We start from the raw sequence: 22,639 nt of genomic DNA on the forward strand, positions 1-22,639 counted from the left end.
GTGTTGCCTGCCTGTTCATTGCACAGTTGGTGAGCAATTCCTCCTTCTTCCCCCTTCTCCTCTCTGTTCAGAGGTAGGTTGTTGACTTCACTCTCTGCCCTCATCTAACAGCAGCGCACTGGTCCGGAAATGAGGAGACCAGAGCATGAATCATGGCCTGAGTCATGACTCCCAAACACCCCACTTTGCTCAGACCTGAGGAGGAAAATTCCTTTCATCTGTGTGGCTTTTCAGCTCCTGCGACCCACTGGAAGGAGCTAAGACACCCCTCCTCCTCTTCTTCTAAAGCCACTCTCTGTTGTGTGTGGCCGTGCTTGCAAACATCACCTGGAGAGGAGTGTAAGAGAGGCCTTTGCCCTTTCACATACCTACCCACATCTCGGGTGGGCTCTGTGACTTACCCCACACAGCAGTGTTTTGGTCCTAGGCCCCTATCGGGGTATGATATTAGTACACCTCAAAACATGGAAGCTGGAGTGAAGCTGTTCAGTCACTCTACATTCAGCTCTTCATTTACTGCAGGCTCCATGTTGTCTATAGGGGACCCGAATGCTTCCTCTCTAAGTGTTTTTGCCAGCTCTCCTTAAAGCATTGCCAGGACCTACGCTGGAGCAAAGTTAGGGTCAGGACAGTCCTTCCAGTGTCACGGAAGTATTTGTGTGTGGTTTCTGTCTGTGCTGGATTGGCCTGTTTGCAGGACATCCACACTGCTATGTGGCTACTCAAATCACCTCTAGCTCTTTAGAGAGGAATCTAGGTTTGAAGTCTGGAAACTTTTTTCCAGGCTTCATTGCTTAGCTAATTGACAGGCATCCTCTGAAACATCTGCCATTGCTGTTCTTTGGAACTGGGTCTGTCAGGCTGCTGAGGGATATATTTGTGGGTAGACTTTTTCTGAAGAAAATGCTTTTCATTTCTCCTGGCCCAAGAGTCTGGAAGCACTTGACCATGCAGCTACAGAACATATGTCTTCTTTGGGAGAACAGTATTTTAAATACTCGTTCTGTAGACTTTTGCATATTCTTCTGTTGTCATCTTTTAGGTTAAAAAGTTTGACCAAAACTTAGAAAGTCTTCTTTGATTCCCCATTAGAAATCCTCAGGAACTTCCTGGACAGATTTGATTTGGAAGCCAACCAGGGAGAGAATAAAGGCATCAGATGTTTCAAATTCAAAGTAACCTGCCTCTGACATAAGGAGTATAGCCCTTTTGCCTCTTGTGGATGCACTGAGGATGTGAATGTTGCTGTATATGATGGAGGGAAAGGAGACACCACCTCACTGCTTCCAGTCCCACAGAACTCTCTGATGAAAGGCAAGAAGAAAGAAACGTTTTCTGAAGTGTAGGAGACACTTTCCCCCACCTTTGTAAATATTATGAGAACCATCTCAGCACATGGGACCTTCAGGCTTTAAATTGCTCTGTGTTTTTCCAGGCTTTCAGGGTGAGAGCGTGTGAGAAGAGCATTGGGAATTAAGAGCTGGGTTGTGTGTGAGGCTGAGAGATCACTCCCAAGAATTTCTCCTCCATATGGATAGCTCTCCAGCTTCAAATTAAAAGAGATTTTCCTTGCTCTGATGAGCTTGGGGCATACTGATCTCTTATGTTGGCTGATACGCTTTCACTTGAGCTAACAAACGTCCTCTTCCAGGTTTTGTCTAGCACAAAAGGAACTAATTGCTGTTTTCTCTTGGGTGGGTCTCCCTATATGTGTATAATTATGCTACATCAGTTTATAACCTATTTGCAGGAGAGGCTTATATTTTTCCTAAAATGAAGTAATTTTTAGATTTGAGTGGACCAATGGAGAGGCATGCTTCTGTAGGCAAACACTTCCCATTCTGGAACCTTTACAGACCCATCACAAGGCTGACTTGTGGATTCAGCTCAGTGTGCCAGAAAGGATACACCACTGTTCTAGAGAAAAAACCCCCACTATTATTAATGAAGTGCAACTTGAGTCTAATGCTTTTTAGTTGATTTTTCTTCTTCCCTGTCCCAAACTTTAGCTTGCTTGCTTTCTGTACCTCAATATTCCATGTCTGTTACTTGCCAGTGAATTTGTTAAAGATTGATTGGACTCTGTCTTCCAAACCTTATAAAGAAGGGGGACTTTGCTGTCAAACCAAGCAATGCCAGGACCACAAAGGCTTTTACGTATCCTCCCCACATCAGCACTCTAAATTGCTATGCCTCTCTTCTAGCATGTGTGATAGTTAAAGTCAGTAAAGCATTAAATTAGTAGAGGAATTTCCGGGTCAACTTACCTTTAGATATAACACAAGATATTTATTTGATGACGTTTCAAAACAAGTATCACCAGCCAGCTTCCTGCCTAGGTTTTCTTGCCTTGCCCAAGATCTACTCTTGGAACGTGCTGTCTCCCTTTCTGGACCTCTCTTAACCTCCTGTGCCTCTATCAGTGAGGGGCACTCTGCCCAGTCTTGTGAGCTTCTCATTGTGTGAGTTTTTAAAAATCAGATCTGACCTTGATTTTTCTCTCTTTTTTTCTCCCTGTATGTTTCTGTCATATTTTGTTCTACTACTTTCTTTTCCTTTTCTGCTCTCTCCAGACAATCTGGGGAGGTCTGTTCTTAATAATTTGGAGAAACTTAGTTATTTTATTCAGGCAAGACTTATTGAGATAGTCTGGCCGCCATCCCGTTCAGAGGCAGGCACTTAGCCTCCAGTCATGCTGTCCTTGCCAAGACCTATATAAAATACTACCACGCAAGCAAATGAGGAAACTGATAGTATCAAACAGAATTTGTAAGTTTTATGTAGGCTGTAGTATTTATTCTCTCTACACTAAAAAGTTCGATATCATCTTGAACCTAAGGATAAGCATTTGCTGATTGCCAGCTGCTCAGCTGGCTGGTCCTTAATCTGGGACACTGCTGGTGCCTGGCACCTTTTGGTGGCTGAAGGACTGCCACCAAGTCAGTTGAGCACATGGATTGAAGCCTTGCTATCTTACCAGGGCCTAGTAACACCTGCATAGTGACCTTCTATGTTGACAGGGAAGGCACTGGGTTTTGGAGCTCTGCAAGGCTGTAGACATAGCAACAATATTAAAGGACATGTACATAAATGTAAATTAAAAACAGTGAAATAAGATGTTTTGGATAACACTTAGCAGGAGGACTTTCTTCTTAGTATGAGCAAACACTTTCAGTTGACTCCACTTCTTTTTGACCTTACGTAGTTACAGTGTCCTCACGGAGTTGCATCTTTACCAGCTGAGGGAACATAAGCTAATCGATCTTTTTTCATGCCACAGGAAATTGCTGTAGCTGAACAAGTGCCTTACAAAGGACACTCCAAGGTATAAAAAGCAATTGAAGAAGGCTTAGGAATGCTGTTGTAAACAGAAGTGTTGAGATACAGTCCCACAACAGCCTAAGCTGGGCTAAATTCAGCCTAATGTATTCCCACCTCTCCTGCCAACTCTGCCTCTTTCCTCGTCCCTCCCTTGATCTGGGCACTCACTCTGGACTGTGCAGCCACACAGTTCAAGGAACCCACCCAGGTGAAAAGCAGCCTCCCACCTTCCCCACGGAAGGTGACTAGATTTCAGTTGGATCAGTTTGAGTCATCTCGCAGTTTGTTTGGACATGAGTACTGGTAGGAGCAAAGGGGTGGGAACACAAGGGCAGAGCAAAGGTAGGCTTGACGTAATCCATGTTGAACTGCTTTGAAACTACCCACAGACTGTGTAAATACTAGTAAAATTGGATGTGCCTGGGAATATTTCCAGGCACTAGAATGAGATTGCCTCTGCTATTAAACTGTTAAAATGCTCCCTGGCATGAATTTGACCTCTTTCAATTAACACTCTCTGCAAACAATTTCTGGGCACAATTTGGTTGCTAGAATGGTCCCAATAGGTAATTTGCAAGCATAAACTCAGGTCTTTCTGTGCCAGTTGGCCTCAATGCCCAGGAATGTTTTCAGGCATGTTGAGTCTAACTAGTATAGACCTATCCCTACCTCCGTATCCAGCCCCAAGATTGCAGCTACCACCGGTCTGAAAACGGAGGTCTGAGTCTGCCAGTTCTCTTGGTCAGAGCAACCTAGACCTTGTGAGCTAACTTTGGTAGGATTTCTGACTGTAGAAAAAAAGGATACATATTTTCAGGCTAGCAACACCCACAATGAAATTAGAATTTTAAGCTGCACTGTATAGAGTCTCTTATGATACGAGAGGGCTTGTCCTGAACAAATGATTTTCAAAACAGGCAATAGCAGAGCATAAAAGATGGGAAGAGATGAAATCTACAAATAAGAAATTTTATTTCCTTTTAATAAGGTTGTAAGAAATGCATGTTTTGTCTTTATTCCAGGGGGTGTGGGGGAAAGAGAGATATCAATAACTTGTTATATTGTTGTATCTAAGCTGTAGAATATTTGGTCACTTATTACATAGAGTTAAAGCTGACATGATGTTTTTTCCAAGTCGGTTGCAGAACTGGGAATGCAATTATTCCTCCTTCTACATATTAACAAAAATCTGCAACTGCAGCATTTCCTTTTCAGCTTGCAATGTTAATAAAATAAAGGTACTCTCTCTCTATCTTGAACCACTGAAGCCAGGTCCTCAATTATAATGAGTGATTGCTTTTCAGTTGTTTTGTTTGTTGGGTTTTTTTTCACAGGTGCCTTTAGAAGTTTCGCTCCACAACAGGAAATCTGAAAAAATGGGATTTTTACATCTCTCCAGGTATACGCACTTGGCACTCATACTGCTCCATCTAGCTAGCGTGCTCCTTCAGGGAACAATAAAAGGCGTTATTTTGGAGGAACCTTTTAAGAGTTGCTGTGCATACAAAAACCTGCTGTCTTGGCTGGCTTGCTCTAGGACCCAGAGTGACTGGGATTGACAGAAATCTGCACCTGAATGAATTTCCCCTTATACCTTATAAGGAATCTAGGAAAACAAGGAAGTGATAACCATGTTCATGTTACTTTACGCACAGCTTGCCTCTTTACCTGCCCAGGTAGCCCTTGTTTTCACTTTTATTCATACTCTGTGCTGGTAGGGTTGAAGTTTCCTTGCAATCCGGTGTTGGTGACACCTGAAAACATACCCCCCAGGACTGTGATTTTTACGACATTCTACCTTTCCGCGGATGATAATTAACACGCTAATACTTTCTTGTCACGCAGCCAGCACTGAAAACGAATGGGGATTGAATTGCTTTGCCTCTGTTTCCTATTTCTGCACAGAAATAACTATGTGCAAGGTAAGGCTCAGGGGTAGAGAAATCCATTTCAAAACCAGTTTTGCATTGTTTCTTGCTTGAATTTGACACAAAATCGCTTTCTGTCTTCAATATTTAATCATTCCTTTCTGTTTAATGACTTTTTTTTGTTTGTTTGACAGACTGCTGTAGGGCTGCCCTCCAAATTCACCTAAGATTAATGTGGTCATCACGTAGCACAACATGTATGAAAGAGATGGGCATTTGAGCAATTTTGCTTATATTAATCATGGCTTGATTTGCTGAGAAACTTGATACTATATATGTGACTGAGTGTTTCACTGGTACTTGCATGATAAATTAAAATCGTATCACGTATCTACAGACCTGAGTGAAGCAATTTTAAGCATATAGAGTGAGCATAAATCTGTTCTTCTAGTATCCCTGATTATGTTGGAAATGTCTTACCTACGCCATAGCAGAAACACATGTAACACTACCAGGTGCACTGGAGAAAACAAGTAACATTTTCTCAGTGAATGCCATGCATAAAGCATGCAAAAGTAAATATGTCAATTGCCAGCAATTATGTGATTTTAATTTTAATTAGAGGATTAATCTTCTACCAATAGAAATACCTTTATGAAGAAATTTTATCAGTAATCCTAAATATGGCTAAAAGTGTGCATTTTTCACCTCTCGCATTCTCTAAAAGCCAACATTCTTTGTAAACTGAATTATTAAACACATTATTAATATTTTTATTTATCTTCTTGGATTTAAATTTAGGGACCTGTTCTCAGGAAAGCGCAGTGACTTGTGAAGATTGTTTGCTTTCCGGACCACACTGTGCTTGGTGTTCTCAAGAGGTAGAGTAAATGATACAAAAAAAATTTCAAAGTAAGAGTTGAAGTGGTTGTACTAGCTCTGAATGATGAAGTATTGACTTAATTGGGTCAGGCTGTGGTTTTGTAATGCATGCAGTGCTTAGTGAAGCCTTCCTGGGAATCAAAAGCGGAATGTGATCTAGCCTTTACGGTCTATTATTCACGGCTTTGGTGTTCTGTTTTTGTTTTGGTTTTTTTTTGTTTTTTAAAGACAGCCTTCCTCACCTAAGGCAGAAATAAAAGTGCTAGTAAGAGGGGCTCAGTTCATCAGTCTCAAGGCTGACTCACCCATGGTGCTGATGATGAGGAGCCAGACATCAAGTCAGAGACCAGACTGCATCTTATACATTACATGCCAAGCCAGACAGTGTAAACAGAGGGTGCTCCACGCAGTTTGCATATACAAATGACTAATCTGTGATTGATTTTAAGTATGATGATAGTGTCAGTTTTATAACTAGTATGATACAGTTGTAAATGTTTTGGTTAAAACGTTTGGCTTAAAAATCTGTTTTTTTCCCCCGTATATCTGTTGCATTCTGTGTAACCCCATACAAGCCACTTAACATCTTTGTTTTAAAAACTTTCACCTGTAAATAATGCTAAATAGTATCTCCCTACTTCACAGTAAATATTCTAGGACTTAGTTCATTAATGTTAGCAAGATATCAGCTATCACAATTAAAAACTTGCCAGAAATAACAGAGAAATAAAGTCTTTTTCATTATAGTTTCTCATTTACACCTTTGCTGTTAAATATATTTCTTGCTTTTTTGAATAGCAAAATGATAGCTAGAATGAGACTAACATACTGCTTCATGAAGTAGCTGACAAAGACCAAAGAGCACTTTTTAAAAAAAATAAGTTTTCTAAAAATAATATAGCCATTTGCAAAAAAAAAAAAAAAATCCCATGGAGAAAACCCCAGCCACATTAGTGTGTTTGCAGTAGTTTTTATGTTTGTACTTAACAACCAAAACTGAAATGAAATTTGATCACAGAACTTTGACTACTGCCATGGATTTTCAGAAAACAAAAATGAAACACAATGCTCAAAAAAAAAAAAAAGTGGAACTATTGAAAACTTCAGAGCAGTAAACATGATTTTTTTAATTTGTTCATAGGCTCATTCACTTATTTGCTAGAGAACAGCACATCAAGAGTGCCAAAGACGTAGGAGCTTTAGTGGAGGCACTAGTAAACAGAAGTGCCTCCAAAGAAACCACTGTTTTCTGTAGGATAAAAACACACCTTGTAATTATATTTGAAATATGAGTTTGCCTTTTCACACATGTTCTGAAAAGTTACAAAGAGTGTAACTAAAGGAAATGATATGGATCTCCCTGTGAAAGTTTTATAATGGTACATGACTTTTATGCGCATTGTGTTCAAGAAGTAGTTGGTGAGATTGAACGACTTTTCAAATCAGGTGTCTCACCATTGCTTCCCATAAAGTGAATAAGATCCCTGATAATTTTCAGGCATGAAGGGTGACATTTTTGTGGACAGAAGGGTGCCAGTTCTGGTTTTAATAGGTTCTAAGTAAATTTGTTTTGCTTTGGATGGAAAGTTTTTCAATGACTGAATTTAGGAATATTTGCAGCTTAATGGCTGAACTCTGGATTCTCACCCAAATCCAGGAGAAGAGAGCAGCCTCATGTATTGACTCATGGCCATCATCCGGCAATTGAATGTTTTGGTGCTGTTTCTGCTGGGCATTGCCCAGATTTTGGTCAAAAGGTCTTGCAGGCCAGAGCAGTGTCCAGTTCAGGAGCCAGCTGACTGATTTTGAAGATCTAAACTCTAGACATAGCTCTAGGAAATGGTAATAAGGCACAGAAGCCTCTTTGTAACCATTAACTTCACTGTGGGGGATAGTACCTACCCTGCAGCAGTGTTGTGGAAAGGAATGCATATCAAGTGCTTTCAAGTGCACTTGCATATTCACTTTGCATATCAAGTGAAATGAGTAACAAATATAAACTGAAAGCTATCTAACCAATATCGATAGGCTTGTAATTTCCTCCAGATGAGAAAAGGTCAAGTAGGATGTTGGGCCAAATGTAATCAGATAGATATGGGCATGCCAGCAGCCCTGCTGATGCTGGGGAGTGAGGGAAGGAGGCCCTGGGGCTTGTTGGGCACCAGGCAGAGTAAGAAGGACTTGCTACCTGCTTCCATGAACATGCTAAATGAGTGTTGAGGAGAATGAGTAGGTCAAAATAAAAGCAGCGGACACTGGGTACCCCACGGTTTGCAACAAAATTTGTAGGAGTCTCTTACCTCTAAGACCTCTTCTGCTATTAAATGATGCTGTTCCATCAGCAGTTCAAAACTGTTCAGGAAAGGCTGATGAATTTGCAGCATGATCCTATCATATTAAAAACAGGGACTTGCATGGGCTTTGTGTTATCATTCGTAGTACTGTAAGAAGCCAAATGCAGTGAGTGGCACAATTCCCATTCCCCAACAATAGAGCAGTTTCTCCCAGGATACCAAATCGGTGTAAGTTACATTAATTATACAGCTGTGTGACATGATCCATGAAGGGCAAATTTAGATTTCTGTGCCACCTAGATTTCTTCCTGCACTAGTTTGCACTAACTTGCACCTTTGTTTCTGTTCCCTGCATTGGATTGACCTTTCGTCAGCCAGGTGCTTGTGGCTGATCAGTAAATACATTTAACTCATCCCTTCCTTCTCCTGTTTGTTTTAGAATTACACAGACTCGGTTGGAACTCATGGGAGGTGCGATACCCCAGAAAACCTTTTGTCAAAAGGATGCCAGCTGGATTTGATTGAGTTTCCTTTTTCAGAAGTAGAAATTCACAGAAACAAGCCCCTAACTGTAGCGTCCCAGAAGAGGAATTCTGATGTTACACAGATTTCTCCTCAAAAATTAACTCTCAGGCTGCGACCAGGTAAGTTATTCAGTTCATAGATGTGGGATTTAAATTGTTATATTCTGAGGCTTATCAGACTGAACCATCTTTAAAAAAAAAGAAAAAAAAATCTTGATAGAATACAGATAAAAACCCTGTGTTGAATCCAAAATTATCTGTTGACTCATCAGATGAAACCCAGGTTTGACTGAGTTCAAAACACTTTCAGAATTGCTGGGTACCTCATAAACCTAAGGATATATTTTTTTAGTTCTTCTACTGAGGTTGCAGGGAGAGAATGGAAACCACCACATACGTCCCCAGCCCTGTGCCTCTACCCTGCAGGTCTGGCAAACAGCATAGCTCAGAGGCAGCATAGAATCTTGCTTTGAGAATTTACAAGGTACCAGTGACATTTATGGAAACACTCCAGACCTACTTTGCAGATCTTGAGACATGAATTTTTCCTGGAGAAAATTTGGAATAAAGAAATGTAGGAGACAACCAGTTAGGTCGTATCATGGTATTGGAACTGAGAGTAAAATCTGTGTGTACACTCTGGTTTTCTTTGAATATCTGAAGTCCATGTGATGTCCCATAAGTTCTACCTTTAGCTTTAAATATCTTCATAACTAATTTTCTAAAGCTGCATACTGCTGAAGTGATGTTCTCCTACTTTTTCAAACAGAGCAATCAGTTGTAAATCTATGCTTACGGCTTTACTGAAGAACAGTTTAGGAAAAGACCCACTAGAACTGCTTTTCATTTTTTAGATCCTTATTTGAGATTTTTGTTGACAGAGAATTTTTAAAGTTATTTTCTTAATTCTGCTGGTGATTTAAAATACTAGATGATTTTCACCATACATATATTTATGAAAAAATTGGCATTGCTCATAACTTCTGTATAGAAGCGCTAACATGTATCCCACTTTCTCACAACCTTAATAGGACATGAAGAAACAATACATATCAAGGTTCGGCAAACTGAAGATTATCCAATTGATCTATATTACCTCATGGATCTTTCAGCCTCCATGGATGATGATCTGAATACAATCAAAGAATTGGGCTCAACTCTTTCTAAAGAAATGTCAAAACTGACAAGCAACTTCAGACTGGGGTTTGGATCTTTTGTTGAAAAACCAGTTTCACCATTTATCAAAACTACAGCTGCAGAAATAAGCAACCCTTGCAGGTAGGCAGCAAAAATACCTGCATCTGTTCGCATGACAACATGAAGTCATAATATTAATCTTTAGGATAAAATTCAATTCAGCAGCCTCACTGGAACCTCTTCCAGCTGTAAATGAGTCAGTTTGGGAAACAAGATTTGGTTTTTATTAGTTTCACACTCTGCTCATTATTCTGAGTCTTACATTATTTGGAGAGAGGTATCTGGGAATGATCCTGCTTTTTAGCTTTTGCTGCTAGTTATAAATGTCCTTAATGGGTTAACACACAGGTATGCAGCATAATCATGTATTTTTATTTAATTTGCTAGAATATATACATATAGATAAGAATTTTATGACATTGCTATACTAAGCAGGTGCAAGCTCAAACCCAACACAGAATAGCAATTTCATTTACCCATCAATGTTGTTTTCCTGCTTTTTTTCCCCTTAAGTTCTAGCAGTATCCCCTAAACTGAGGCTGCCCTAACCCTTATTTAATTTACATGGAAGAGAAGCTGTGCTCTGCAGCCTGAAGCAGGACTGCATAGCTTGGTGGTGCTCTCTGAATGTCATTAAGGGACTAAAGATCCTAATGTGCTTCTGAGTATTAAAACAAGGCACAGCAAGGAGCATGGCAAAGACTGCATGTGTTTAACGGGCTGAATTACTCTGATCTCAGAGGCATTTCCCAGGCTTTATGCAGACCTCTTTGTATTGCCCACCACACTGGATGCTCTTTGATCTTATGTTTTTCACTAGATCTGTCTGAGACACAGAAGATACATGACCAAAACCTAACCCAGACAGGCCTGCGAAGTAGCCATTGAAGTGATTTTTCACTCTGCATTATCCATAAGCTGTCTCACTTATCTTGTAGAAGTGTACCGTACGAGTGCTTACCCACCTTTGGATACAAACATGTTTTGCCACTAACAAATGATGCTGAAAAATTCAATGAAATTGTGAAAAGACAGCGAATCTCTGCTAATATAGACACTCCAGAGGGAGGTTTTGATGCAATTATGCAGGCAGCTGTTTGCAAGGTAATTGAAACTTCTCAGGTATTTTAGTAATTATGCTGTATATTTCCACTTCTAGTATCATATGGTTGTATTTCAAAGTAGCAGGTCATTATTTTTCAGGATTTTGTTTTAATGCAGTCCAAGAGCCTCATTAGATTTGTGTGAAAATACTTTTGGCTGTATCAAGTAAAACATGCGTATTGCAATATTTAGTGTTTCTTTATAGTTGCCAGGGATTAAAAAATCAAAACAACTGTGTAATTACTGGGTCCATTTTCTTGATTGTTTTTTCTTTAAATATTTTTGATTAACTATGTTTAGAATGGTAAGCAGATTGACATGAACACGGCCAGCCCATGTTATTATACACAGGAATGGGGAGACAAAATGTTAACCAAAGACAATGGAATGAACATCATCTCTTAAGAAATGTTGTGATAATTTTGACACTCCCTTGAAAGTTATTCTCTTCATTTATTTTGAGGTGCCGTTCTCCAAATCTTTTGCTGCTTTTTTATACTGTGAGTGCAATACAGCCTGCTAAACTAATGCATTTTAAATGACAGGAAAAAATTGGATGGAGGAATGATTCTCTACATTTGCTGGTGTTTGTGAGTGATGCTGATTCCCATTTTGGGATGGACAGCAAACTGGCAGGGATTGTTATTCCTAATGATGGGAACTGTCATTTGGACCACAATAATGAATACTCCATGTCAACTGTTCTGGTAATTTACTATGAATTTTATACAACTCTCACATTCTGGAAATGAAAGGATGGACATGAGAAACTTAGAAAATTAATGAAAGTGTACCTTTACCACTGAAATGTGTTAAAGCTGGGGAATCCAGATATTGCGTGTAATCTATTTCATTTGTAATTACAGATTTCAGTAAAAAGTGTGTTTGTGTGGAGTTAGGATAGACTACAACTAGGAAAAAAGGAAGCACAAATCTTATTCCTGCTAACCTGGAAAACACATGGAACAGGACTGACTAGTATTTCCTTCTGCAGAGAAGGCAAATTTGCGTAATCTTGTTCCCTATAAGGATGTGGTTTCAGGAGTTCAGGAACTTGTAGGACACTGTGTAGGAGAATTTACCAGCTTAAGATTCAGTATTCAAAAATACTGAATATATGCACTATGGTGTTCAGTGTAGGACAAATATCCAGTTGCTCTAGTGTAGTGTTAATTCTTTGGATTATATATATATCAGAGATGCTACTGAGCCAAGTGTCAGTATTGAGGCTGACAGTGTGCTTTTCACAGAGGGGTTTCCTTAAAAACAGTGCAAGGCAATGATATACACTATCTTTTATTTTGTGTACTTGTAGTGCCTAATTATAGTTTATAGTATACAGAGAACGCAGTGTTAATCATGATTATTTGAATGTGTGTTTCATGGGAGGTAATTAGCAACTGGATGCACATGAAAAATGGGTTAATATACCTCTCTTCTGTTTATTTGCAGGAGTATCCCACAATTGGACAATTAATTGAGAAACTTGTACAAAACAATGTTCTATTAATTTTTGCTGTAACAAATGAGCAAGTTCACATATATGAGGTGAGCAAATGAAAACATTCAGTTCACCAGTACTTGTTTTAAAGTTCACCCTTTTTCACAGCTGATACAATAATTCCAGTACTAAGGACTGAATTCAGCAAGATATTTATGTAATAAAAATAGCTAGGAAGTTATATATCAGAAGACGACTCTTTTACTTAGGAAGTGCTTCTTCATGTATTGAATTTGATATTCTCAAGTAACTCTTACATTGGATTTCAAGTTGAATCACACTAATTTTTTAAGTCAAGGATTGTCAAAGTGAGCAATGCTAAACTATTCAGTGTAATCATTATGTGATTAGCCTTTTGTATTTTATAAGGCTGAAGGGCAGTTGAGCCTTTTCCTACTCTTATAAGACACAAATGCGTTCTGAAAAATACAGTTGTCTTCAAGCTCAACTCTGAGACTGTGGTGGTTTTTTTTTTTTTTCTGCTGACCTGAGAGTTTTATTCATTTTTCTTTGTTTCTGTGTCTCTTTCCAATGATACAAATAGGAAACTAGTGGCAAGATTAAAAATACCAAACATGATGGACAAAGTCCTCTTCCCTTATGTATCGTTCCTCATGTCTACTGAGAGGAAACACTTCATTACAGGAATTTTTGACATTAGGACTAGCAGAATCCTGTTCTTGAATTAATCTTCTGCTCTGTGAAGTCATGTCATAGGAAAAGGGAGCCAGGAGAGAAGGGAGAGCAGAGCAGCAGTGCTCACAGATATGCAAAAGCCTTACTTTTAATAAATTTAATATCATTCATACCTGCAGCTCCATCAGTCATCTGTGCAGTCACCCATTTTCAGCCTCTACAGATATAAAACCTTCCTGAAGACCCATGCTTCTTTTGGCCTGGTGGATATTTGAGCTGTGAGTTGAGGCAAAGCCACGAACAGCCACTTGACTGCTTTTTGCAGTGAATATGAGCAAGAGCTCTCTAAGATAAAATAAGAAGGATATTGGCAATTCTTACTTCCTTTTCTGTCCAGTCCTGCTGCTGGGAAGAAATCTTCACATGCAAAAAGAAATTTTAGATAAGAATTCAGTGAGGATAAAAAGGGGGTTTGGAGCCTAAGCTTGGCTGCCTGGCCACATGCTGCTGTGTGAAAGGGGACAAGCGAAACTGTGCCTCCAAATTTATTCAGGTTGTTTGAGAGGGAGTCAGTAAGGGTGATCGTGCTGATGCAATAAGCTTAACTTTCCAAAGGAAAGTTTACTCAACATTCCTCATTAAAGGCCAGAAGTAAAGGAATGAGAAGAAAAGTGCTCCTCTGGTGTGATAACCCCATGGAAAACACAAAAGCAAGGGGAAAAGGTCCTGTGTTACAGCAGAGAGAGCAGATGAGTCCTTGAGGTACTCACCAGTATGATCATTTTCTCTGCCTGTCCTCTCTGTAACCCAGGGAAGAACCCCAGTGCTTCTGCAACTGATTCCTGTAGAGCTGTGGAGTCACCTTGGGTAAGACTAATGCTCCAGGTGTTTGAAAAGAGTTACAAGAGCCACATCTTTGATAAACTGATTCTCAGATTACACACTTGACAAGGGAGGAAGCAATCTGCATCTTGCAGCAGTGACTGCCTAGCTTCTTTAAAGACTGTGTTGAATGCTGAGCTGAAGCACGAAAATGTAGATCATCTATGTCGAAGTCAATCACTTAAAAATGCAGTGGGATTCTATAGTCATAGCATAGATTAGATAAAATTTGCACATTAAAAAACTTTCCTAACCTCATTCTTGCTTAACAATTTCTTAATAGGGGCTCAATTAATGACAAGTGAAACAGTTTTCCTGATTTTAATAGGAGCTGCATGAATAAGGGCTGTTCTAGGAGGTAGTTTGGAACTCTCTCTTTGATTTACAGAGCCTTATTTAGTCCAAAGAAACTTTCCTCTTACTGATGACATTATATTTTCCTTTAGGAATCGGTGGCAGTCACCCTCAGAGTTGGCCAACACTGCTCTTATCAGGGAGATTTTATTTCAGTATCCCTGTGTCAGTGTTATACCAGCATCAAAGTTATCAAGTGGCACCCTTTGTTCACTGAGAACACTAAACAAAGTTTTATAGCTAACAAAAAATGCAAGCCATTGTTAACCCAACTGGGGAATGGTTTGTTCTTGTTACTTTCTCTGTTAGGAAAAGAAAGTGCAACTATCTTCTGTCTTGTAGGGTATATAGTAATCTCACTCAATATATTCTATTTGCTGCTTTCATCTTTTAATACTGCTTTCTGTTGCTTATTTGAATAGCTATCGTTGTTATGGTCTGCTTTCTGTCCTGGAGGTGATGCAGAAAATCAGTCATAGCAAGTACAAAAATCATGTATGTCTCACAGTGCAGATTTTCCACACTACAGTATACTTTCAAGGGTGTATGTGGGACCTGCAAACAGAATAATAGTGTCATGTGTTCATCTGCATGGTTCAAATTTGTAATATAAATAACAATAACCAGGTATTCATGCTTAGGAATGTAAAAAGAACAAAGCAAGACAATGAGAGTTATTCTTGTGTTATGACAACTGCTGAGGTAGCTGGGAAGAGGTGTGAGAGGACTCTAAACTGGCACTTAGGCACCACAATTAAACCACTCTTGTCTTTGTGTTTTGCATCTTTTCAAACACCTCAGTGATGGAGATTCTGCAGTCCTTCTCAGAAAACCCGCCCAGACTTAATTATCCTTTAAGGTGGGAAGCCTCTCCTCAAATATTCCAAATCTACTTGAACTCAGCATCTAATTATATCAGACCCCAAAACCTGACCACTGCTATTGATAATTCAGTTCTTAGGGACAAATGTACATTAAAATGACTGTGAAGACTTAGAAAGCACTTCTTGAAATAGACTTGATGGATTCCATTAGTCTTAAGTGCAATGTTCAGATTGTCAAATATACATTTTATATTTCTAGCCTTGTATAATCCCTAACAATTTAGCCCAAAATAAATCAGTCATTGAATATTCTTGATCCTCTTCAAATGAATTTTCAGTTTATCCACTTACATGTATGTGTATTATTATCTAATACAGAAATATTACTGATTGCACAAGCACAGAATATGTATGCTTGTAACATAGCTGGTGTTGGTTTTGATCCTTCTATGCAACCAAACAGCTACTGCACAGCAATCTAGCTGCAATTATTGTTGATATTTGTTTTCAAGCAGAATTCTTTAAAAATTTATTCAAACTTAGATAAAGGAAAAGACTCCCTCTTTAGTTCTGACTAAGCAGCACTTCTCTTGAAAGAGAAATTGCTCTTTTTTGGACAAATTATTTCTTTTTATATCGCAGGAGAGTACATCTTGAAAATTAGGTTTTCAGTCTGCTTCTCACTGCTGAAAATTGAACTAAAAATACTCCAGTCTCCACACTTGCACAGAATACAAAATATTTTTTATAAATTTGGCATGGCACTCTATTTATGATGAAAATTCTTAGATATGACCCCACTTAAATATGTAATTGCCAAAGTTCAGTAACATGAATCAGAGTATCTACAAAATGGCAGTTCACCTGGTAATGAGTATTTGTTAAATGACTAAATTCGATTACATCCTTTGGATGTTTTACAACAGTATCACTCCAAAAACATCAGTCTGCCTCTCCTTGTTAATGGTTAAACAGAAATATTTGCTAAAAGGTAAGGTTTAACCAGTGGAGATACACACTTAGACTGGGCTTGCAACGTCATCCTTGTATCACCATGCAGAAAATTTTTGTTCAAAGAAGAAAGATCAGCTGAAGTCTTCAGAACAGTATATTCCTGCTGCTTGGTTTGCATACCGCAGATTACGTGGTGCTATACTTTATATTCCAGGTTTATCATCTTTTCTTTAATTATCTTCCAAAAGGTCCACGTGTACAAAATGAAGCATTTCAATATTCTAAGAATTCTTGAGAGAGCACTAATCACAGGAGGAGCCAGGAGTATAAAGTCACCACCTGTAACATAAAATGCAGTTAAATCCCACTGATTTACATTCACACTTTAGAAATCTAATGAGTTACAAGTATTCCTTATATAATATATAAAGTTATCCCAGGGCTTTTGGAGATGTGAAGTATAAAAGAGATAATAGGGTAACAAATTACCCATGTTTATTAATAGATCTCTGGAATTTTTTTATTTAAAATAACAGTATTGATATGATAAATTGCAAAAGAAAATAAACCTTACAGTGTGTTTCTTTAATGATGAACACTTATTATTTTCCAAAGGCATGGGTACAAGCAAGAGATATTCATGTAGTTATCAGGCAACATAAATTTTAATTAAACATATTTAAAATCTAGCTGTCATGTTAGAGTCACAATGCAATTTAATACAAAAAGAAAAAATAACTTATCACTGAAATAAATCATTAAATTGGCACTACATTATTAACATAAAGTCAGCATACAATTAATCATAGCCACAGACCACTGGGATACATGTGGGGTGTGCATCAAATATAAACGCGAAACAGTTTTTAAAGGGTCTTTGTTCTAAGTTCTTTTAGCTCTTAGTTTAAACTTAACTTCTGTGCCCTCACTAATCAGAATCCAAGATTTTCAGTTGCTTGCAAAGAGAAAAAAGTGACTGCTGTTGTTGAATGGAGGGTCCAAGACTCTCGAATAGTACAGCAACAGTAGAGCAGCTGAATCTGGTTTTGGTTATTTTTATTAGAGAAAAAAAAAAAACCATAACTGTTGATAGAATATATCTTCTTTTTAAATTTGAAAAATCAGAGCTGAAAACTACTACAGTACCAAACCTCTAAGCACAGCACGGTGATTTAGCAATATATGTCCCATTAATTTTCAGTGAAATCAGAACTTCTCCATAGGACTTTTTCAAGAGGACGTGTGTTACTGAGTCTGCAAGGGTCCTTGAAAACATAAAAAACTTCACTATTGTTTATTTTAGTTGGCTTCAGTATATTTTGTTGTTTGGTTTGGTTTTATTTTTTCAGATAGTAGCTTCTTGCCACCTAGCCTTTTTTTGTGCTTTAAATTCTTTTTTGCATTTTCAGAACTATGCAAAGCTTATTCCTGGAGCTACTGTTGGACGATTACAGAAAGATTCTGGAAATATTCTCCAGCTGATCATTGCTGCATATCAGGTAAGATGGTTATAATGTGTTTTCATCCTGCATGTCTGTATTTTCAAAATTAGGTTGCAGTTTGGTAAAAACAAGTGTCTGATTCTTTCTATGCACTGATTCCAGTAACATAATTTTTTATGCTTAGGTGCTGATCTTAACAGGAAAAGTTTTGTTCACTCTGAATTTTAAGTGAACACAGGAACAAAATCCCAATAACCTTCTGTCATTCCTTACTTCTGCTGGAATGCTAAATGCACATCAGTGTCTCATCTCTCTTGCCTTCTTCATAGTCCTGTATTTCGCAACTACTTTTAAGCCTTCTTTAATATAGGTATTTAGTTCAGTATCTCTACAGAGACTTAACCCTCTTTCCATCGGCAGCTGTCAGCAGAGCAGATGTACAATTGGTCTGCAGGAATATCTGGGGGAAAAAAGCACTATCTTCTGTTCAGTGCTTTTCTCTGCTTTAGCAATTTGATGCTGCCCCTGTGAGGCTGTTCTGAGGTTTTTCAAAGGCAGAATGCAGGAGCCAAAATGGGTTTGTTTAGATAATACCAAGAAATGCTGTAAGGATGACAGGAACATAAACACAATACTGCTCTTCAGAGCTTTGTTTGTAAAATGTATCCTGGCTGCCTGGTTCTCTTCTGTCAGGGGAATGTTTTTTGACAGCTTTACACATCTTCACACAGATATTTTAATGCACATCTATGCTGATATACCATGGATCAGTGGTGACCTTGGTACAGCTCTAGAGTTGTTTTGGCCGGTCCTGGTTTCAGCTGTTCTTTGGGCAGGGTTTGGAGGGGACTCTGAGCATAATGCTTGGTCTGCTCCCATAGCAGCAGGAAGGAAGCTGCAGGAATAGTGCTCCTGCCTTTGGGCCACGAGTTGTTGTGTCCTCATTCAGGCATGTCTGGACTATGTGCCAGAGTTGCTCATAGGTTCTTAAAATCCCACATATGCATAAAGTGACAGTAGCAACATGTCGCACACAAAATTTCCTGGAGACCATTTTATTACACTTAACCTTAAAGGTTAACAGTCTTATTGTTTCATGATTGAAAATATTTCAAGCAGGAAACACTGAAAACCACTTTATTTGACATAAGACCAGACATCTGAGTTTTTGGGGACAGGGAAAGGGGAAAATGAGGGTAGACCTATGGTTAAAAATCACATGCAAAACAGAAGACATAATTCCATTTTTGTCACAGTCTTTTCATGATACTCTCAGCAATGTAATTTAGTGTCTGGTGTCTCTGTTTCTTTACCCACAAAGAAGGAATAAATAACTATTTGCCCCCCAAGAGTAGAGTTAGGCTAAGTCTTTTAACACTTTGAAAATGCTTTCAAGTCTTTGCTTGCTGTACAAAGACAAGGTTTGCTAATGCCATTCACCATGTGTTGCTATCTAAAAGCTTCAGAGGAGGAAGTAAGCAAGTTAAGAAAGTCTGAGCTGTCAAAATATTTGTAACAAGGAGTTCTTGTGTTCTTTCCAAGTATGATTCATTTTCTTCTGTAAGCGCATTTCTGCTTGCTTTGTTTAACATTGAATTCTGCATAGCTTTGTAATGCAGAGCTATGGGCTAAAATGCATTGCGACAGATATCAGGCCATTTGATTGAAGTCATTCCAGGATTTTAAAATTTCAGAAAAATTCCACTCTTTTTTTTTTTTTTTTTTCAGTGCTCGGTCCTTTCACTTACAGGAAGATAAAACCAAAGAAATATAATATGTTAAAAAAGGCCAGGTAACACATGGCCACAAATTTGTAACACTGCTTCATCTGTTGTTTCATTCAGAAAATTTTTTGAACCACAAATGTTTCTCTGCATATGGCTTAAAGCTCACTAAACTGTCCACAGTTTGTCCCCAAACTATGGCCAGGCAGTTTAGTAGATTTAAAACACCATTAGAAGTCCTCATATGTATTAGGATCTGAGAAACTGGAGTTTGTCACAGTTTATGTGTCATTTTCATGGCGTAAGGTGTGTATTTTGACCTCTCACAACAGTAAGGCATGTTCAAATGACCCAGTACAGACACCAGGATTCAAAGTATTATGACTTGGTGTTCAGGAGCATTTAATTTTCTCTCACAGTTGCTCTCTATTTGAGCCTTGTAGTTTTGCTGCTGTTAGAAGAGGGATTATTTAGTGGTATTTCCTGAAACATTAGCAAATACCAACATTCACAGTTTTATCTAGAGGTGTGCTGTATTTGGTCCTTTTGTGAGAGCCCAGCTATTGCGAACAAATTGTATGCAAGACTCTGCATTGTTGCAATAGGAACATAAGCACCTAACTCTAAAACAAATGCAAAGGGGAAATTGGACATATCCAGAGATACCAATATTACCAACCCAATGCTCAGGGCACAGTTCTACTGCTTTGGTTGTGTGCTGGAAAGAGCTCTGTGTATTGCAGGACTGTGTCTTGCCTTGGCTTGCTGATAAGGTTTTCCAAATGAAAAGATGTTAATAAAAAACCACCAAAGACAACCCTAAGACAAATTTCCAGGGAACCCAGGACATTTACAAAGAACAGGGAGTTGTCACCTATGCAGGTTTATACCTATTCTACTTTTAGTTTGTTTTACCATGCCAGACCTTTATTCCAGTGAATCATCCTGATGCCTTGACTAGAATGACTCACTGAAGTAAGGTCAGTGAGCTCTTCATGGGGGTATTTTGTAAAGCAATTAAGCTCACAAGAGCACAAAGCCAAGCCAGTGAGACTTTTTCTCAGCAATTGCTAATGTATTTTTGAAAAAATTCCACTTACTGGATCCACAGCCTAGTGAAGTCATAGGGAATTTCCCCATAGTGTGCTATAGGCTTGGATTAAGGTTAAGCTGTGTAAGCAAATTTGCTATAAAATATTTTAAAGAGTTGAATATAAAAACTTGATATGAGAGAGTTCACTTAAGAAATGAAAGTTTGATTGAACAGATCGATTTAAGAAATGAAAACATTTTTTTAATACAACTTGAAATACCACCAAGAGCTCACGGGGCAGGAATTTTTGTGAGAAGAAAGGAAGGGAGCAAGCCCCCTGGTTGTGGGAGCTTACCATGCTGCTCGACTCTGGCTCTGGCCCTGCAAACATTGGGCTAACTCATGGAGGCCCCGCACTAAGGCAAAACTGAGCTCAGAGCCTGCCCTGCCATAAAAGAGGTTGTAAGGTTTGTTTCATAGAATCATAGAATACCAGGTTGGAAGAGAAACAGTCTAGACAAGATGGCCCAGCACCCCATCCATCTGAATCTTAAAAGTATCCAACATTGGGGAATCCACCACTTCACTGGGGAGATTATTCCGATGGCTGATTGTTCTCATTGTGAAAAATTTTTCTCTTGTGTCCAACCAGAATCTCCCTGGGATTAGCCTGTACCCATTACCCCCTGTCCTTTCCATGTGACTCCTTGTAAAAAGGGAATCTTCATCTTCTTTGTAGCCACCGCTTAAATACTTGAACATGGTGATAAGGTCTCCCCTGAGCCGCCTTTTCTCCACGCTGAACAAACCCAGTTCTCACAGCCTTGCCTCACACAGAAGGCTTCCTAGTCCTCTGATCATCTTTGTGGCCCTTCTCTGGACCCTCTCAATGTATGGGTCCTGAAGAACCCTTTCTTGTAGTTTTTGTCATCTCTGGCCAGTTTCAATTAGAGCTGAGATTTTGCTTTTCTGACTGCATCTTTGCACATCCTGACAGTGCCTTTATAGTTCTCAATGGTTAATTGTCTGCTTTTCCATCTCTGGTATGCTTCTCTTTTGGTTTTGAGGAGGCTCGGAAGCTTGCAGTTAAGCCAAGGGGGTCTCTTGCTCCACCTACTTCACTTACCTTTAAAGGGGATGAACTGGTTTTGCACTATGAGAGCATTCTTGAAAATCTCCCGGCACTCACTAGCTCCTTTATACTCCACAGAAGCTTCCCATGGAATCCCTCCCAACTGAGCTCTGAATGAGCTGAAGTTTGCTCTTAGTACTAGACTTCAGCAGGCTCAGCCAGATCCCAAACTCCACAATATTTTGATCACTGCAGCCAATGTTATCACTGAGATATTACAATGCAGGTTTTCTCTGTTTGTGAGTAGCAAGTCCAGCACTGCCTCATTCCTATTGGCACATCTAACATTTGTATGAGGAAGCAGTCCTCTATGTATTCCAGGAACTTGATGGATGACATGTGAGCTGCTGTGTTGTTCTTCCAGCTAATGTTTGGGTAGCTGAAGTCACCCATAAGAACCAGTTTCTGTTGACCTGAAGCATGCTCAAGTGACCCAAATACTGCTTCAGTGGCCTTACTGTCTTGGTTTGGAGGTTGGTAGCAGATGCCTGAACGAATCTACTGAAAGATTCCCCTTGGAGACAACCTCTCTGATCTTGACCCATAGGCATTCAATAGGGCTTCCACAATCACCATAGTTGACTTTTATACAGTCAAGGTTCTTCTTAACATAGAGTGTGGCTCCTCCTCTTCTACCCTGCCTGTCTTTGCGAAACAGCCTACCAGGAAATTCTACCAGGAGAGAGGAAGAGGGAGCAATACTGACATAGGCTGGCTAATCAGGAAAAGTCCAGTTCTAGCAATGCAACTGGGGAGACAAATCCTTTCTTAAGATGAGAGCTGAAGGAAAACCTGTATCAGTCAGCAGAGCACTTAATGATGAAAGATGATTTAATAAAGCACTGAATTTATTCTCCTGCAAGGGCAGCAAATAAGCCCTGTGATAGTGGATATTAAACTGATGCCACCATTGCTTCCCACTGAAAGCCAGTTCTGTTGGCACTTGCTTTGTTTTGCTCATTCCCCA

General features: G+C 39.1%; 1 protein-coding gene and 1 long non-coding RNA gene across 3 annotated transcripts in view; one reads left to right on the forward strand and one right to left on the reverse strand.

Moving 5' to 3' along the window:
- Positions 1-2,402: 2,402 nt before the first annotated feature.
- LOC115608880 lies at positions 2,403-21,812 on the reverse strand. The gene is made up of 3 exons (XR_003991677.1): positions 21,695-21,812; positions 13,709-13,711; positions 2,403-2,414 (listed from the first exon to the last, which is right to left on the reverse strand). It is a non-coding gene; the product is annotated as an uncharacterized LOC115608880 (long non-coding RNA).
- ITGB6 (integrin subunit beta 6) overlaps positions 5,997-22,639 on the forward strand; it is a 33,185-nt gene continuing 16,542 nt past the window's right edge. The window contains exons 1-7 of one of the 2 annotated variants that reach the window (XM_030488361.1): positions 5,997-6,070; positions 8,805-9,009; positions 9,921-10,167; positions 11,025-11,190; positions 11,736-11,897; positions 12,643-12,738; positions 17,751-17,840. In XM_030488361.1, the coding sequence (XP_030344221.1) occupies positions 9,989-10,167; positions 11,025-11,190; positions 11,736-11,897; positions 12,643-12,738; positions 17,751-17,840 (693 nt within the window). In that variant the 5' untranslated portion in view covers positions 5,997-6,070; positions 8,805-9,009; positions 9,921-9,988. Of the gene's footprint in view, positions 6,071-8,804; positions 9,010-9,920; positions 10,168-10,906; positions 11,191-11,735; positions 11,898-12,642; positions 12,739-17,750; positions 17,841-22,639 lie in introns of those variants that run through there. The other variant, XM_030488362.1, reaches the window with a different exon arrangement.

The sequence above is a fragment of the Strigops habroptila genome, chromosome 5 (genome assembly GCF_004027225.2).
Source record: "Strigops habroptila isolate Jane chromosome 5, bStrHab1.2.pri, whole genome shotgun sequence".
NCBI classification, from domain to species: domain Eukaryota; kingdom Metazoa; phylum Chordata; class Aves; order Psittaciformes; family Psittacidae; genus Strigops; species Strigops habroptila.